The following is a 17,072-nucleotide window of genomic DNA, read 5'->3' as shown; positions in this document are numbered from 1 at the left end:
AAAACAGAAGTGAAATTTTTAATGTTAACTCTTTCTAAGAGCAAGCAGAATTCAAGGAACAGCTTGAAAGGTAGAAAAGGCCAGTAGCTGATTTCACCATTTTTGAAATGTACACATCTTTTTGAAGTGTCCAAGGTTACTGCCTGTTCTCTCACCACTGACCAATAGCACATCCAGGCAACCGTCTGCCTCATGTTAGAGTCCTTCTAACATACTGAAAATCTATTAGTAAGTGGAACTCACCTTTGAAGCAAGGCGTCTCACAGGATCACCTGTTTGATTTTGGTATTCAGGAGTACTAGGACAATTCAGTGTCTTCATTGTACTGGTACCATTTGCTGGAGGAGCAGATGGGGATAACTGACTTAAGGGAATGTCCTGACAGGAATCACCACCTATTTTTAAAAGACGACACATAGAAGAGAAACCAAGTTTGCTGATGGCAGATTGTTTTCTAGGAAAACATGACAGAATATATTTACTGCTAAAGTAAAAATGAAAACCGAACAGCAGTATTAAAGGCAGCCTGCAACTAGTCTGATAAATATAGGACATTAAATGTCACAATTTTAAAACAATTCCACTGACTTTAGATCAAAACTATAGAATTACTGAAAGCAAACCATGCTGACGTGAAGTGTGTCTTTATTAAATTTGTACATACAACTCATTTAAACCAACAGTTATTATATGAGTGAATTGTCAGGAAATATAAACAATATATCATTATTATAAGATTACTTGAAGTGTCAGTAGAGGAAGTAGCAGTACAGTCACATCATCCTTTCAGTTATGGTAGGCACTGGATGACTCAGGTGACAGAAGCCTACAGATCCCAGCAGAAGACAGAATGGGTTTCTCCATAGCTTTATTACTGCCTGTACTGAAATGCTATGGAAAATGCGTGGTACTGAAACACGTTTGGTCCACAGTGGCAAAGAAACACGTCACTTGTCACTTTCCATACTAATGGGAGAACAAGCTACTACAGTCACAATACCAGAGTTTAGGGTACACACTGCCTGACAGAAGGAAGAGATTCTACATAAAGTCTTCATTTTACAATCTCTTTTGTTTGGCTGAGCCCCCACTATATTATCTGGAAGGTATTTGTCAAAACATGCAATTTTAACAGTTTCTTTTCCTCACGGGAGGGAACAAGTATTTGCAAAGGAGTTGATGAGGCCCTTAAGCCAAAAAAACCCCAAACAACAAGCTCTTGTTATCAGTACAATAACCCAAACAGTTACTCAGAAAAGGAACATACTTTTAGGACATGAATTAGGGCTATTTGAAGCTATTTGCCTCATGCGACTTCCATGGCAACTCAGTGCCACCAGCCGTGAAATAATTGCAGTCTTCCCAAATCCCACATTTCCAGTAATAACTGCTCCCCTGATCTCTGATGGATCAGTATTCTTCAGTTTTTCTTCAATTGCTTGAAACAGCCATTCTCTTCCAACAAATACGGAGTCTGTTGTTATGCTTGGCACTTCAAACAACAGTGGCTTCAGCAAAATGTCTTGAGGCTTATAGGGGATGAAAAGAGCTGAAAAGAGATGACAGGGAGAAAAGTCAGTTAGAAGAAACTTGACATGCAATAAAACAGCACTGTTTCAGAAGATCACTTCATTGAGTGACCTCATTAATAGTGTTCATACTCAGACTTCTCACAGCTTTCATCATGAAAAATTTACAGACCAATTTGCTCATCTCAGGTCACCTCCATTATTCCTAGGTGAATTAAATTACAGAGGAAAGAAGCTACAAGAGTAAATCTGAGGAGTTTTTTACAACTGAAGCAAGTCAGTAAGTCACAGAATCCACAGGTTTTCTTAAAAATGCATAAACAAGTCTATAAATGAGGAAGTGCCAAACACTGCTCAGTCAGAATGAGCTACACTGCTGAGCATCTCAGTTTCAGGTCTTCAGATCTGTAGACATTTACAGAGAAACAGAAAAAAGGTACAGAGAATAAATATTTTTTGCTATTTTAACCCTGTAGTTTTAAAATAATGTGGAAAAAAAATTTACTACTCTGTAGTTCTGTACTTTTGAAGCCACAAGAACAAAAATTACACAGCACAGCTGAAAGTGTAGTCATGTTTGATTAATCTATACATTTGGCAAACAGAAAACCTATAGTTCAGAACAATTTGGCTTTGGTTGCATAAAATACATTAAAATTTACAGAAATAATAATGTGCACTAATATAATGCTCTGAAGAGCATTCATTAACCAAATCTAATGTTACACAAATGCTGTTTCAGCATTAATCTCCAAGTATGAAAAAACAGAAAAGAAGACAGCACAGCACCTATATACGATCAGTTTTACTAGGAATTTGCTTAAATTGTTCTGTTTTAATGGTTATGACAGATGAACGCGCCTCCTTGACCAAATCTGTGGCAGTCTGGTAGAGGCACTCTTGGATTATGTTTCTCAGGTGCAAGACCTTAAATTTGCCCTTGCTGAACTTCGTAAAGTTCTTGTTAGCTCACTATTCCAGCTTGTCCAGATCTTTCTGCAGGGTGGCTCTCCCTTCTAAATGGCCACTTCCCCACTCAGTTTGGTATCACTGGCAAACTTCATAAGGGCACACTTAATCTCATCTTCCAGATTACTTACAAACACCACTGGGCCCAGTATTGAACCCTAGAGGACCCACTGGTGACAGGTCCCCAGCTGGAAAAGGAGCTGTTCACCACCACATCAGGGTGCAGCCAGTCAGCCAGTTTTCCCCCCCACCACAGAGACCATATGTCAGGACTGTAATGCATCAGCTTCTCTAGGAGAAGGTTATGGGAAACCATTTCAAAAGCCCTGGGAAAAACCTAGGTAGACAATGTCCACCATTCACCCTACATCAATCAGGCAAATTGCTTTGTTACAGAAGGCAATCAAGTTTGTCAAGCCTGACTTGCCCTTGGTGAATCCGTGCTGACGTTTTCCAGTCGTGTGCTTCATTTGACTTACGACAGCCCCCAGTAGGATTAATTCCATAACTTTCCCAGGGACTGAAGTAAGACTATTGGGCCTACAATTTTCTGGATCCTCCTTTAAGCTCTTGCAGACGGGGGTACTGTTAGCCTTCTTCCAGTCTTCTGGGATGTCCCCTGATCTCCATGACTTCTCAGAGATCAAATATGTGTTAGTCATAAATAAGTCTAATGGTATTAGATCAGCTGTGTTTTTCTAAAACAGAATTCTGATGACAGCCTCCTGAAGATTTTAAATGCAGCACAGTATTTCTTAAGTTGCAGTACACTCTTACCTGAATGTCACATGATAAAACATAGTGGTGAAGAAAATACTCAGTAGTTCCTGAATTAGTATTACACAGTTTCAGTGTGGAGATGCACATGATCAGAACTACACTGCTGGATAAACAATATACTAATTTCTTACTAAAAGCCATACATTTCATTTTTAACCTCAACATTATGCAGGGAAAAGTATAAGCAAGCATTTTATTTTCAGATATACTGAATGATCTGTCAGGAGCACTCTAAAATAACACCTCGTAGGACAGGGGAGTTTATAAAGATCACACAATATCCATGTTACAAAACTACTGAAGAATTGCATGACTGTGCCAAGACAGATGCAGATGTAAACATGCATACCTTTACTTTCCTGCTGCACTCTCCCGCCAGCAGTGTTGTGCCAAGGTAAACGAATTGAAGTGCGTAAGGGAGTATTTCTTTGTCCGTCCAAATAACTCAGATCTTCCAGTTTGGTTGAACTTGTTGCTAGAATATTAAAGGATTGAAGCTTATTTTTTCTGTCAGCGTAAGTTACAAAGAGCATTTCTATTTATTACCATTCTTTCCTCAACACAATACTTACAGATAAGTTTTTCTAGACAATGGCAGTGGTTGAAGTCATTTAGAATATTTACAAAATGCTTTTCAATCAAGTTCGCTAAATATTTAGTTGGACGCTTCCCCTTTTCGGTGGCCCTCACATCTGCCTTAACTTGCTCACGTAGTAAACAGTTCTCTTGTTAATACAGTTTCTTTTTTTTTACCATAAGAACCACTGTATCAGTGAGGTCAAGAAGTGTTATGAGCATGTTCAGTTTATTAGCTGCTGGTACAGTATCTCTGAGGAAACATTTACATTCTTTTTGTATTAAACGCTATAGAATTCTGGATAACATTTTTTATTTTCTTAATTTCTTAAACCAAAATGATCGCTATACGAAAGAACTGAAAATCCAGAGAATACATTTGCTGAGTTATATCATGGATGCATACTTTTTCACCAGAAATGAATATTCACATTAAAAAAGTTTTAAAATTGATATCAAATCCAGAATCTTCCATCTGTTGGAGGGACAACACAGCAGGGCAGAAGCAATTCAGATTTCTGGAGTGTACTGACAACAACTTCCTGACATAGGCCAGCAAGAAGCCAAAAAGGAAAGATGCTCTATCCATGAACAGGTATTTTCTGCTTCCTCCCATGTCATATCCTAGGGCCAGCAAAACTAGCATCCATCTCCAGTTTTAGACAGACATGCAGATCAAGTATGTGGCAAAATTATGAATCACATACAAGCAATTCAAATGCTCTAAACGATAATCGGAGCAGAACACATAAGCTTGACATATTCATCATGTTCATGAGCTAGCAAGTTTTCTTCAGGAAGAGAATAACAGAACTCCAAAATAGGAAGTGAAACACAGTAAAGGGGGAGTGCCAGCAAGACACGATTCACTGAATCCTAAAACAACACTCCTGCTTCTCTAGCAGGGATTGGAGGTGTGACAACTTCCAACCCCATGTTCATCTAGGAAAAGTTTCTTCCGTCACCCTTATCTGCAAGGATATTGCAGATTATTTAAATTCTTGCACGTGTACCACAATTATCCAAGTTTTAAAGAGAAAGAATTAGCATCAGCACTCAAAAGCCTGAAAAAAAAGTCATTTACAGCTTGAAAGCACGTTAGATTTCACAAAAATCTGCACCAAACATCTCTGCACTGTCAAGAGACTGGAACACCTAAAATCAGGATAGTACATTTCCTTTGACATGGGAGAGTCCACACAGAAAATTAACTTTTCAGCACTATAAACCCATAGTTTTTTCAGTCCCTTGTGAACCTGGGCATTACTGTATTCATAATATAGTATGTTGCTGTAAAATAATCCTTCAACCACAGAATTTTGAAATAATATTCTATTAACTTTCATGGTATTTTAAAGCCTCAAATTACCTTTGTTAAGACTCCAGTGAGTGTTCCAGTATCTTTCATAACATTTCATGAACCATTCTAAATGTAGGAATGGGGTTATTTTGTTCGTTTGTATAAGCATTAGATTTTGGCTGTTACTGACAATTCTTAAGTTCTTGTTAACATTTACAGAGCTGCACATTAGCATCTTTTCCTGTTGCAGTTCTAGTATATTACAATTTGTTAGACTGCTCTGGGATAAACACATTATATACTCCTTCCTCTAAATAGATTTCAAGTCAGAAGTGCTTTTTTCAGAGATATGCTTATTTCACAACACTTAGAAAAAGCAATAGTAAGGTCGCATACGTATCTATCAGAACTGGACAGACTCACATATTCTGAATGGATGGTTCAACTAAAAGGCAAAATTTCACATACTGCTTTAAAAAATACGTATGTCACTTGTTCAACAGAGATCAAAGTATGATTTTAGTCTTGGCTACGTCAGACTTACAGATCTAGCAAATGTGAGCGCACACAAGACAGAGCAACCACCTTAAGGATTAGCTGACATTAGAGACAGAATAACTGATGGACTTTTAAAGTACTGAGAAAGTCCTAACCAATACCTACTAAAAAGCACTATAAAAGCCCTCTGTACAACTATTATAACAACTTAGGTAATGCTCATCTAGTCAGTTTAGGACATGCTTTTTTCATTTTTTCCTATAAAAATACTTTCATACTAAGAACAGAAAGATTCAACAGAAATGTCCTATCATTAAAAACATAATTTGTTCTACCTCAGGACTTTACCTGCAACGGAGTTTGGACGAGGCATTATTAAAGAGCCAGTATTTTGAGCATAAGGAATAGGACCCTCTCCTGTTGGTACTTCTTTTGGCAAATTCTCAGCAGATCCAACTGCTTCCTCTTCTGCAACTGGTGAACAGTTATCTGTTCTTCGATCATGACTAATCCCTTGATGTTTCCCAGCTCTGAAACTCCCATCCTTGCTCCATTCCAAACTGGATCCACTACGATCATCATTTTCTGATGAACTTGTTATAGTTGCTGAAAGAGAAGAAAAAAAACCCCAAACCCAACTAAAGAACACATCAAAGGAAAATAGTACACTCATGTTAATTTTCATACTCAAATAGCATTTGGGGCCAGTAGATATTCAAGTATCTCTTCATGGGGTATTTTGTTAATTTTAAGGAATATTATTTATCTAGAAGAGCCAAGTAACACAGCTTCTCAGATAGGGAAAAACACCTGAGAAAGAAGGCAAAAAGAAAATTGTTCTGAAGAATCCAGGTGTATCCTTAAGTTAATGTAATTTGTGACGGGAGGAATAAACAAAACAAAATGAACACCAAAGCAGTTATGACTTTATACAAACAATCTATTACTCTCCCAAAACATGTGTCAACTTCATTTAGAAATTCAAATTCTGTAACAGATCTTGCAAATTTTCAAACCATTCTGTAATCATGGAGACAACAAAAGCCTACTAAGAAGTAAGAATAGCATCTAGAGCAAGAGCAAAATTTAAATCCATCTTTTTGATAATTCACATTTTTAAAGACTAATATTTTACAAAAATAATTCAAAATTCAACTCTTTGAAAAAACTTGCACAGTTCTTCCAAAGCTGGGAGGCTTTCCACAAGCCTTCTTGTGATCAAATGTCCTGTATATGTGTGAAACACATGATAAAACTTCACTGCTGTTCAGAGACCTAGCTCACCTCACATAGATAGCGTAGCTACATTAGGATGGCAATCTGCCTGCACTCACATACCTGGCAAACTTATCTTGATAGAAAGTTGCCATCAACTGAGCTATGTATTACTCCTTTCTTAAGTACCTAACACATTTCAATGTCAGAAAAAGCACAGAAGGCTATACGCATGTTTGACCAGACCCTGCAGAATATATGAACAAGATTTCAGATTCTATTAAACATACTGATTCGGGCTTTTAAAGCATTTCAGTGTACTGCAGTATGAAGTAAATGAGAGGCTCAAATAAAAGCTTTTTACTTGTTTGTTTCTGATGTCATTATAAATTAATCAGAAAACATTTGCAAATTATTTCTCAATACTAAGGGAAACTTTCTGGCAGTAAGATGTACGGTTTTTTGGTATGAAAATTTCAGATAATGCGAAATAAGTAACACAGAGCTAGACAGAGCCTCAGCTTAAAGACACCTGAAAACCACAGAGGTGGTTTTGCATGCTGCATTACAGAACAGTGGTTTTCCACTGCTCTAGTGATTCACTAGATGAAAGCTAAAACAACACTAACTGAAGCGCTCCAAATATTCCAGTTTGGTGGCTGAGGGTTATTAGAGTGCATCTTTAGTTCCTCAAGACTGTAGTTAATCAAGGCCTCCTGCAATAACTGAAGGTGTGAAGAATTTATACTCCTGAAGACCTACGTAAGTAATGTTTGATAAAATTAGGCTAATGTGCTTGCATAAGAACACTGCAAATAGATACTGGGTTTTGTATGTCTAATAGTGAAATTACTGTTTCATTTAAAATGTTTTCAACACTTCCGTTAAACTTTCACAAAATACCTGAACAACAAATATTTATTACAGGTTAAGCCAACACTCAATGCTTTTTGAACACTTGAATGCAACAGAGAAAGACACAGAATGAAAGAACATCAGGACTATAGAAACAAAAAACCAAGGAAACAACCCCAATGCCAGTTCAAATACCATCTTTGTGAACTGTGGGTCCTCCCCAGGCTAAAATTTTAAATGTTGAAAGCACAGATGTGGTGATTCTACATTCAACTGACCAAACCATTAAGTGCAACATTCCACCATATTAGACTGCTAACAAAATGCAAATGCAGACTGTCCCTTAAAACTCTGGCTTGTCCCATCAGAATAAGCACCAACTGCTCCTCCACATCAACTGCGCTGCAACTTCAGCCCTGCAGGATGAGGAAATACTCACACAACTTTTCATTCTTCCAGCTTAGGCTCACATTCATAAGAATTTAAGATCTGATGCTTAAATTCAAGAGCTCATATTCTAAGAAATACCAATAATATGACATACATTTTACAGGCAACAGAAGAAAAAAGGTTTGAGACATCCCACTGGCCTTTGCACACAGCTCAGACTTTACTTCCATATGACAAATTTATTTCATTTTTATGATGGTGTCAAAAAAAATCTGTCTTGTCCTGAAGCATGAAATATTTAAAACTATGATTCCTCCTGGAGTGAAATGTGACATGAAGAAACCTCACTGCTCAAGACTTCCATACTGAACAGTGGCTAGTATCAGTGGCTACATATAGTGGCTACTGGCTACATTTTGGCCAGTAGCCCATTTTTTTCTCCTACTTAGCTCATTGCTGAAGATTAAAACCTACCTCCATTACCATTATGTCAAATTCTAATAGAAGCAAGGAAGAATTCAACTGCAGCAGTAAAACATTAGAAAACTAAAGGAAACCTGAACTGTAAGTAAAAAGAGGAAAAGACAGAAAAGACAGATCTCCTATCAGAGTCTGCTGGCCCAGAAAACATAATGGGAATAGAAATACAATGGAAGCCCACAAAAGCAGCACAAAAGTGCAAGCTATTTTCATGGTTGGATGAACTCTGTCGAAGACATTAGAAAACATATACTTGCTGAACATAATTTAAAATGCACATTTAGTACTAATAACAAATTTCAATGCACAGAAATGTTAGTATTTAAAAAAACAAAAGTACTTGTCAGAGAGATGCATCGGCCTACAAGGATGCTGGAGAGAGACTCTCATTAGGGACTGTAGTGATAGGACAAGGGGTAATGGGTTCAAACTCAAACAGACAAAGTTTAGATTGGATATAACGAATAAATTCTTTATTGTAAGGGTGGTGAGGCACTGGAATGGGCTGCCCAGGGAAGTTGTGAATGCTCCATCCCTGGCAGTGTTCAAGGCCAGGTTGAACAGAGCCTTGGGTGGCATGGTTTAGAGTGAGGTGTCCCTGCCCATGGCAGGGGAGTTGGAACTAGATGATCCTTTCCAACCCTAACTATTCTATGATTCTGTGATCTTATTTCTCTCCTTGGTTTTTTGGAGTTACAGATGGAAGGGGTGCTGCCATGGGTTGCCAATGGACAGGGCATGTTCAAATTCTCCCTTAATTTGAGACATAAGTGACAGCCCCGCAGAGGTGTGGCAGACGATTTTAATACTGTCCCATGATCATGAACCATATATACTTGACTGAATGACTGATACAGATGTTGGCCTCCCCACCCTCCTACCTTCTCTGGGTTTCCCTCCACTGCTCTCACACTCATACACTTAACAAGTCCACCATCCTCTCCTTTCCCTGTATAATAAAGGACTTAGTTTCTTCTTTCTCCTATTTTTTTAAACCCCTTCCTTTTAATTAGTTCAATAAACAAATTTTATCACTAGGTTCAAAAACACTTTCTTAAAAATACTAGTATTTAAAAAGTTATACAATGCTATACAAATGGTATACTAGCATATTGCTATATATAGTGTATATACAGTGTTTTATATATAGTATATACAGTATATATATACAGTATATATACAGTGTTATACTAGTATACAAAGTTATATAGCTGTCATACCATCATACTATTTTAAACACATACGAAGCTAGTTCTGACCTCATGTAGAATATGGATATACTCAGACTATTTCAAGCTTGCATATCATGGGTAGTAGGTTCATATCAGTATCTGTAATTTCCACTTGAGAGAAGAGAAGCTCTCACTCAAGAACAGGTTTTAAAGAAAAAGAAAACAGCTCCAGTCTATTAACCTTCCTTTCCATAAGGAAAGAAGGAACCCACTTCACTGCAAAACCAGCAGCTGCTTGGATGTTTAGTCTTGGATGAACTTGAATGAGTCTTATTATTGATAACGTGCATTTATTTATGCCAAGACTTCATAGAATATCTGCATATGAAATGCATCTTCTGTGCCATTAAGCTGCGTGTACAAAACATGCATGTATATCCCTCCCCTGGGCTGCAGCACCTCCCAAGGAGCTCAGTAAGGCTGAAAATAGGTAATTAACAGAGAAACAGGCTCCCTTTTTCTCCTTCTGTACCATATACCAGAGAAACAATTTAGTGTATTAGGAATGCCAATATTTATATTCACACTGACGTTCCTCTCACTGATATGAACAAAAATTGCATACAAAACAGGAGAGAGTCGTTAAAACTTGAGGGTTTTTTGCAAAGTCAATGAAGTTTTTCTCTGCAGCACCACTTTAAACAAATGAACAATGACACTGGTTTTGATCTCCAAACAGGTAAGTATTCCAAACCAACATGACTTCCCTTTTTTATAAAAAGGCAATACTCAGCACCTGGAGAAGCCTTGGAAGTCCCAAATTTACGAAACATGCCTAAGCAGAAATTCCTAATAGCTAGTCTACATATCACTTCCAGAACTAGTAAAAGCTTAAAATAGGTGCATTTATAAAGATAGAAGTATCTTTGTAATAATATCCTATCTGGGAAGCCTGTTTTGTTTTAATGTCACAACTCTCTCAGACCAGTTTGTCACTTGGAAAACCGATCTAAATTACTCTAATAAAAAAGCAGAACTCCATAAAACATTTTAAACAAGAAAGTAACTAAGGTATATTGACAGGTATTTTTTGCAACCAGAGCTATTACTGTTTCTTCTAGTCATACATCACTATTTTTATACCAATATACTCACCTGTACAATCATTTCAGTTTGTTTGATACCTGCATCAGTGCAAGCAAAACTGGAAACCCTAAATTCTGACAAAACCTACAACTAATGTACTCTGTTCTCAAGTCAGGCAGTGACTGAAATCTGTAAATCCAAGAGCAACAACTCTGATATACCCTTTCAATTACATCAAAACATTAATGCTAGCTCAAAACTAGATCTTGCACAAAATTGACCACGGACAACAGGTTTTATCAATCTTCTATGAAAAAGGTTCACAGAATCATTTTCTAAAACTGAAGTGCTTAAATGTAATACAACGAGTCTTTTCACCCATGAAGAATACCTCTTCCAGGATAGCTGCTCAGAAAAAACAGTGTTATGTCATAGCTTATAACCACCAATTCATTTTATAATAAAATGCAAGAACATCTACAAAGTCAGAGTAAAGTGTTATCAACTGTGTTATGAAAACATGTATTATCACTACTTAGCAATCACTACACCAATGATCATCATGGTAGTATTCACAATGACAAGCAGAGACCACTTTCACTTGGAATTCCTCCTATAAACAAGTTGTAAATAAAAGCATACAAAGTTCACAAAGACAATGACATGTCTCAAGTTACTTTGTCAAGTCTAGGCATCTGAGATTTAGAATTCCTTCCCTTTTTCAGCCTCTCTAAATTTAGTCCACATTTAGTCCAGAATTAAATAAAACAGAAAGCTCACTTCCGTATATTGAGAAAGCATCTGGTTAGGGGCATTCTGTGCTTTCATTGGTAAGCTTAACAGCTGTTACAAAATAAATTTTAAAAGGGATCAACTGGTTAAGGAGTCAGCACTAAAAAAAAAAGCAATAAAGAAACTTTCCTACAACAGTTTATAACAACATGAAAAATATGCTTTTCACACCTCAGTCTGACCTTTCAGAAACTAATATTAAAGCAGCCACCTGCGTGCCTGAAGGTACAGGCAGAGAGCGATACAGACGAAGTCCCACCAGGGCAGAGAGCAGTAGTAGGGAAGATGGCACAAAAGAGGCAGCAAAGAATTTAGCTCCTTCCTTTAGCACCAAACAGACTTACTGAAATATTCAGTGAGTTGGTAAATGGAGCTATGTAACAGCTGGTCTGTGATGGCAGCTGCCTCTCTAAAAATAACAGTCCCTGTAAGAGATGCATGTATAGCCTTGGTTCAGCCTTCTCTTTTGCAGAGGACCACACAATTTCACCTCTTCCATGATGCCCCATTTTACCTTAATTTTCATGCCCATTACTCAAAAGTCAGCACTAAGTTTAAACAGCTTGATTTAGGTTATTTTCATAAGAAGTAACATCAATTATTTTTTTCCTCAGCTGGAAATGAAACCAGCTTCAAGCTAGGCTTGGCTTCACCTTTACAAAATGCATTATAGAGACATATATAATGGAAAAATGTGAAAAGTAGAAGAAAATAAAAAAATGGAGAGAAACAGAGGAAGCCCGTTATTTTAAAAGGAAAACATGGAGAAACTGGAACTGCACCAGGAAAACAAAAGAAGACAAATGCACAACTAACTACAGCAACAGTTACAAAGAATATTATTTCAGTCTTTCCAGTAACTGAAGACTTGAAAAAGGATCCATGGACAGCATAAAATTTATCACAATGATAGGAAGCAGCTGTTCAGATTCGTACTATTAAGATTAATTTATATGAATTGCTTTACTAGTTAAGATCCTTACCTATAATTCCACTGTCTTTGCTCTCCAGGGTGGAGCTCGGGCTGCTAATGGTTCCACAGGGACTACTACCCTTGTTAGCGGCTGTTTTGCCAACACAGCTATTGAGAGTGGAGCAGGGACTATCAGTGCTAGGTGATGTAGTGCTGCTTGTGAGGGTGGAACATGGGCTCACTCCTTGACTGGCTACTGTATACTGCAATGTGAAGAGAAAGGAATAGCTATTACACAGCGGGCAGTACACTACTATGTGGAAAATCAGAAACATCAAGGTGAAGAACAAAGTAAGAACAAAGCAAAGATCCCATTTTTCAAGCAAAAACTTCAAGAAGCAGCAGATTTGTCTTTACTGAAAATCATAATAACAGCGTTTTCAGCTTAATCTTAAAAAGTGACCCTTGAAGGAAAAAAAAAAGGAATTCTACAGTTCAGGGGAACAGTTGCGGTGAGGCAGATTTCTTCTCTATTAAACGTCTTGCTGGATACCGTTCTCCTCCACCCCCATTATTTATTTAACTTTGGGTTAAAAACATCAGAACTGGAGTCTTATTCACTGAAACCCAAACTGATGCACTAAGATTTATGAGATCTGGGACTAAAAGTGGAGAGAGGAAGGGGAAGAAGGAAAGACTGGTAGTTACTGTGCAGCTTTGATTAGCAGATGAGTTTCTTATGGATAGTAGCTGCTTGCTTCTCCCCAAGTCCTCTACCCCCAAATGACAGACTGTCAAATGGAAATTAACTTCCTAGGAAAAAACAAACACACACTACCCCAAAAGCATGCTCCTATTTTAACAAACCCCTGAAGTTTTTCATTCTCATGAATTACTGAGAACAGAAGGTAAAAAAAAAAAAAATGTTCCTCCTAAATACTAAAGGCAGAGAGAACCCTGAAGCTATTCACATTCATAGTAATTAGGTTTAACGTCCAGAAATGATGAGAAGCCTATTCTTTCTTTTTTTAAGAATGCAAAATCAACTCACAGTTTCAAAACAGACACACTCATTATAATTAATTTACAGTTCTACTACCATATGCCTATTAAAATGCATTGTGTTTTGTTATCAAGTAACTGCAACCAGCAAACAGAGGAACTGAATTAACATTAGTCCTCTCAGAAATAGGATGAACATTAAATATACCATTTTCCATTATCCTACCATGACTTCATTTTTCTCTTCTATATGAGCAGATGTTGGTATGCCTTCTCCCAGTAAAAAACCCAATCTTGTCATCAATTCTTGTGCTGCAGGAGAACAACTCGAGTCTTTATCAGGCTTTGCTTTGGAATGGGGAGAAAAAGATGGTGAAAATTAGAGTCTAATATTTGGAAACTGTTACAAGAGATAGAAAAAGTACAATCAAATATAAACATCAGTTCTTCTATCTGTGCTATTTCTACCAGAGAAGCTAATGCCATTTAAACTTTTTGACAATCAGACTTTTTATTGTTGGTGGGTCTTGGATCTTCTGCATACCTGCACAAATCTAGGGGACAAAAAAACCCCACCCTGCCAGTCAAACCAGAAACAGGTTCAGCGCAACTGGTTTGTGTTGGGAACTGCCAACAAACACAGCCCATCATGATTTGCTTAGGGAAAACACCTTTTGCTAATATAATCTGGCAAGCTAGCATCTTCTATCATTTTCCTTCTTTGATGTCAACAGTTTGGCATTATCTACCAACCCATAATCATCTTCCCCAGCAGAAAAATTTGTATAGCACTTATTTTGTCCACTAAAATATGCAGGCCTGTCAATTAATTAAGGAGCATCACCTAGCCACTTGGAGAAACAGCAGGAATCCTCAGCTACAGCAATGCTGGTTGCAGTAGCTGCTGCCTGACCCTGAAAAGAGGGAAAACCACAGGAGCCTATGCTGCTGCTTCCCAGCCAATGCTTCTGGTTCCTGAATGTCAGCACCTTGCAAGTAGAAGCAGCAGGGACATCCAAACAGTTTTATTACTTCAAAATTTGGAGGCTTCATGCAACAAAAAGTTCCAATGGATAAGGAAGAATGAAGAAGAATGTAGAAAGGGAGAGAGATGTCAGTATAAGGATTTGCTGATGAAGTTTAAAAGGCCCACAAAGCCTCTTAGCTGCACTACCTTCTACACTATACACAAGCAAGAGCCAGGGGAAGGAAAAGGAAATAATAATTTGAAAAGGCTGAACTGCCCCTTTTACTTTGGTCTTTCTTTTACGGCTTGACTAAGCCAAATGAATGTCATGACAGTGTTTACTTTTCACAAAGAGCACATGGCATCTAACCACATTACACACGGCTGACATTCAGTGACATTTGCAATAAACAGCACATTTTTCCCCAAGCTGCAGACTGTAAGAAAAACAAAGCAATGATCTAAAGTGAACAGCTTGACCAGTAAGCATTACTTCAACAATTTTTCAACAATTACTTCAATAATATTTCAATACTATGAGTGACATAAACCCCATGGTTGGCAAATATGAATCATTTACTAGTCGGTCATCCATCTTCATTTTGCTCCAGCTCAATGCCTACTTGAATGCTCATATTTCTTAATACTGTGGACAGCTTAAGGTTTTACTCTGGACAACAGAATGACTTGATTCTCTCTTAATCCCCAAAGGATGAAATTTATGAAATGGTGTCTTTTTTGAAAGGAGATAGCAAAAGGTTTTTTATCTCAGAATAATTTGCAATTTTACAGGTCTTAGAATATTTGAAAACACATTTGGAAAAAAAAAAACGTTTTCTCTGTAAAACTGTCATTTCAAGGATTACAATTAATCTTACAATCCTGGAAATCACAGAGTTCACAAAATCAGCATCTTCATTCTCCTGTAAAAGCTGCAAAACGCTATTATTGCTATACTAAAATACTAATCTTTGACAAGTCTGAATAACTGTCAGGCATAGTACCGAATTTAGTCCAGGAGCAGAGATACAAGCCAAGAGTCTGAGGTGTTCAACCCAGCAACCACTGTTTAATCCTTAATGGTGGAGACCTTCATCAGTCTCACTGTATGGGAGTACAGCATTGTGAAGAGGAGGACCATGGTAAGATGGTCACCTTTAGATTAGGGAGATGAAGAACATGCTCTCCCAGCTGGACATAAAGCTTTAATGCCAGCACTAAGACAGCTGTTAAGATGGAGGCACAAGACGGACCAGAGAAACTATAACATACCAGAAGATGACATACAGAAGATGATGGTGAAAACAACTACGATGAGTTCTATTTTCACTAGTACAGATCAAAAACAAGGGGCTTTTAAAAAAGAAAAACATTGGGGTTTAAAACTGTAGTTTCCATTAAAATTGAAGCAAAATGAAAACAATTTTTCAGCTGGAACCTTGCCAGTTACATGCAATGACTTCAACAAGGTCAGTTAAACTGAAAAATTAATCTAAAAATACAAAGTATACGAAATCCACGTTATAGTGCATATAGTCATATACCAACAAACAGGTCATTTGACAGTGAATGTCATGGTCAAAACAGAAGTCACACTCTGCTGTACTAGTCAAATTTGATGAACATGTCAATTCTGGGGAGGTAGCTTTTCACTGTAAGAGCCAACACAGGAGGCTACTGTTCCTGTCTTCTTGTTTAGCAAGCTTTTACAAAATTTCTGAAATGAAGCATTGTACCCTGTGCAGAGCTACACACCTGGGCTCAATTTACATCAAAAACAAGTTCAGAAAAGTTCTAGTATGCATATGCAGCAGTCAACAACACTCGGACATCATATTGCCTGCAGTACACACACAGGTCCAAGCACCTGAGACAGTTCCCCAGATTATGCAAGTATAATGGTAAGTATCTCCTCCTTACCACAGCATGTTAAAATCTACAAAGCATTCTTACAAAGAGTCTTATTTCCTTACTGTGCAGGCCCCTTTGTATCGCTGTCTGAAATGAACAGCTGTTCTACCAAGTATCGCTGAGCTGCATCTTACCATTTTGACTGGGTTCTCCTTGCTCCGATCCTTTCCTCAGTGGTAAAGCTGCCTCACCTGGCACTCTAGGACTTTCCACATACTTGGGCTTCCTAATCGGACCTGCAATGGGAATGAGCTGAGTGTAACTAATTTTTTCCAGATGGACCACAAGTTTCAGAGGTACACTGTTTACGTCTGCAAAGTAAGTGGAGGAATTATTTTTTACATACACAGCTGCTACTGTAAAGATGAGGAAGCTGCTGCACTTCCACTCTTGTGAGAAAAACACTCTTCAGGCTTTTTGGAATGCGAATCCTGCTGGAAAACAAACCCAATCTGCTTGCCTGAAAAAAATTCCTGTATATATGAACTGAGTAACTTTTTCAAGTTCAAACGGACAACTTTCAGGGGGCATCCTCAGATCAGAGCTTTTATTTTCCGTTGTAACAGGAAAATAATTTTATTATCAGCATCTTTGAAGCCAAGAAAGAAAGACTACTACTAGGCAGCTTGCAACAACA

The 17,072-nt window shown here is 37.7% G+C and overlaps 1 protein-coding gene across 10 annotated transcripts in view; it reads right to left on the bottom strand.

Annotated features, from left to right (window-relative positions):
• TANC1 (tetratricopeptide repeat, ankyrin repeat and coiled-coil containing 1) overlaps positions 1–17,072 on the bottom strand; it is an 86,561-nt gene that overhangs the window by 21,143 nt on the left and 48,346 nt on the right. For 8 of the 10 annotated variants that reach the window (XM_061363812.1, XM_061363814.1, XM_061363815.1 and 5 more), the window contains 7 exons: positions 16,570–16,671; positions 13,784–13,905; positions 12,626–12,818; positions 6,001–6,258; positions 3,628–3,753; positions 1,268–1,549; positions 244–395 (listed from right to left, as the gene is read on the bottom strand). In XM_061363812.1, the coding sequence (XP_061219796.1) occupies positions 244–395; positions 1,268–1,549; positions 3,628–3,753; positions 6,001–6,258; positions 12,626–12,818; positions 13,784–13,905; positions 16,570–16,671 (1,235 nt within the window). The remainder of the gene's footprint in view (positions 1–243; positions 396–1,267; positions 1,550–3,627; positions 3,754–6,000; positions 6,259–12,625; positions 12,819–13,783; positions 13,906–16,569; positions 16,672–17,072) is intronic. The other 2 variants (XM_061363811.1, XM_061363816.1) reach the window with 2 other exon arrangements.

The sequence above is a fragment of the Neopsephotus bourkii genome, unplaced genomic scaffold (assembly GCF_033783945.1).
Source record: "Neopsephotus bourkii isolate Nb327-2 ecotype Australia unplaced genomic scaffold, CSIRO-AGI_Nbou_v1 NB_1181, whole genome shotgun sequence".
NCBI classification, from domain to species: domain Eukaryota; kingdom Metazoa; phylum Chordata; class Aves; order Psittaciformes; family Psittacidae; genus Neopsephotus; species Neopsephotus bourkii.
This window is presented reverse-complemented; position numbering and strand designations above follow the sequence as displayed.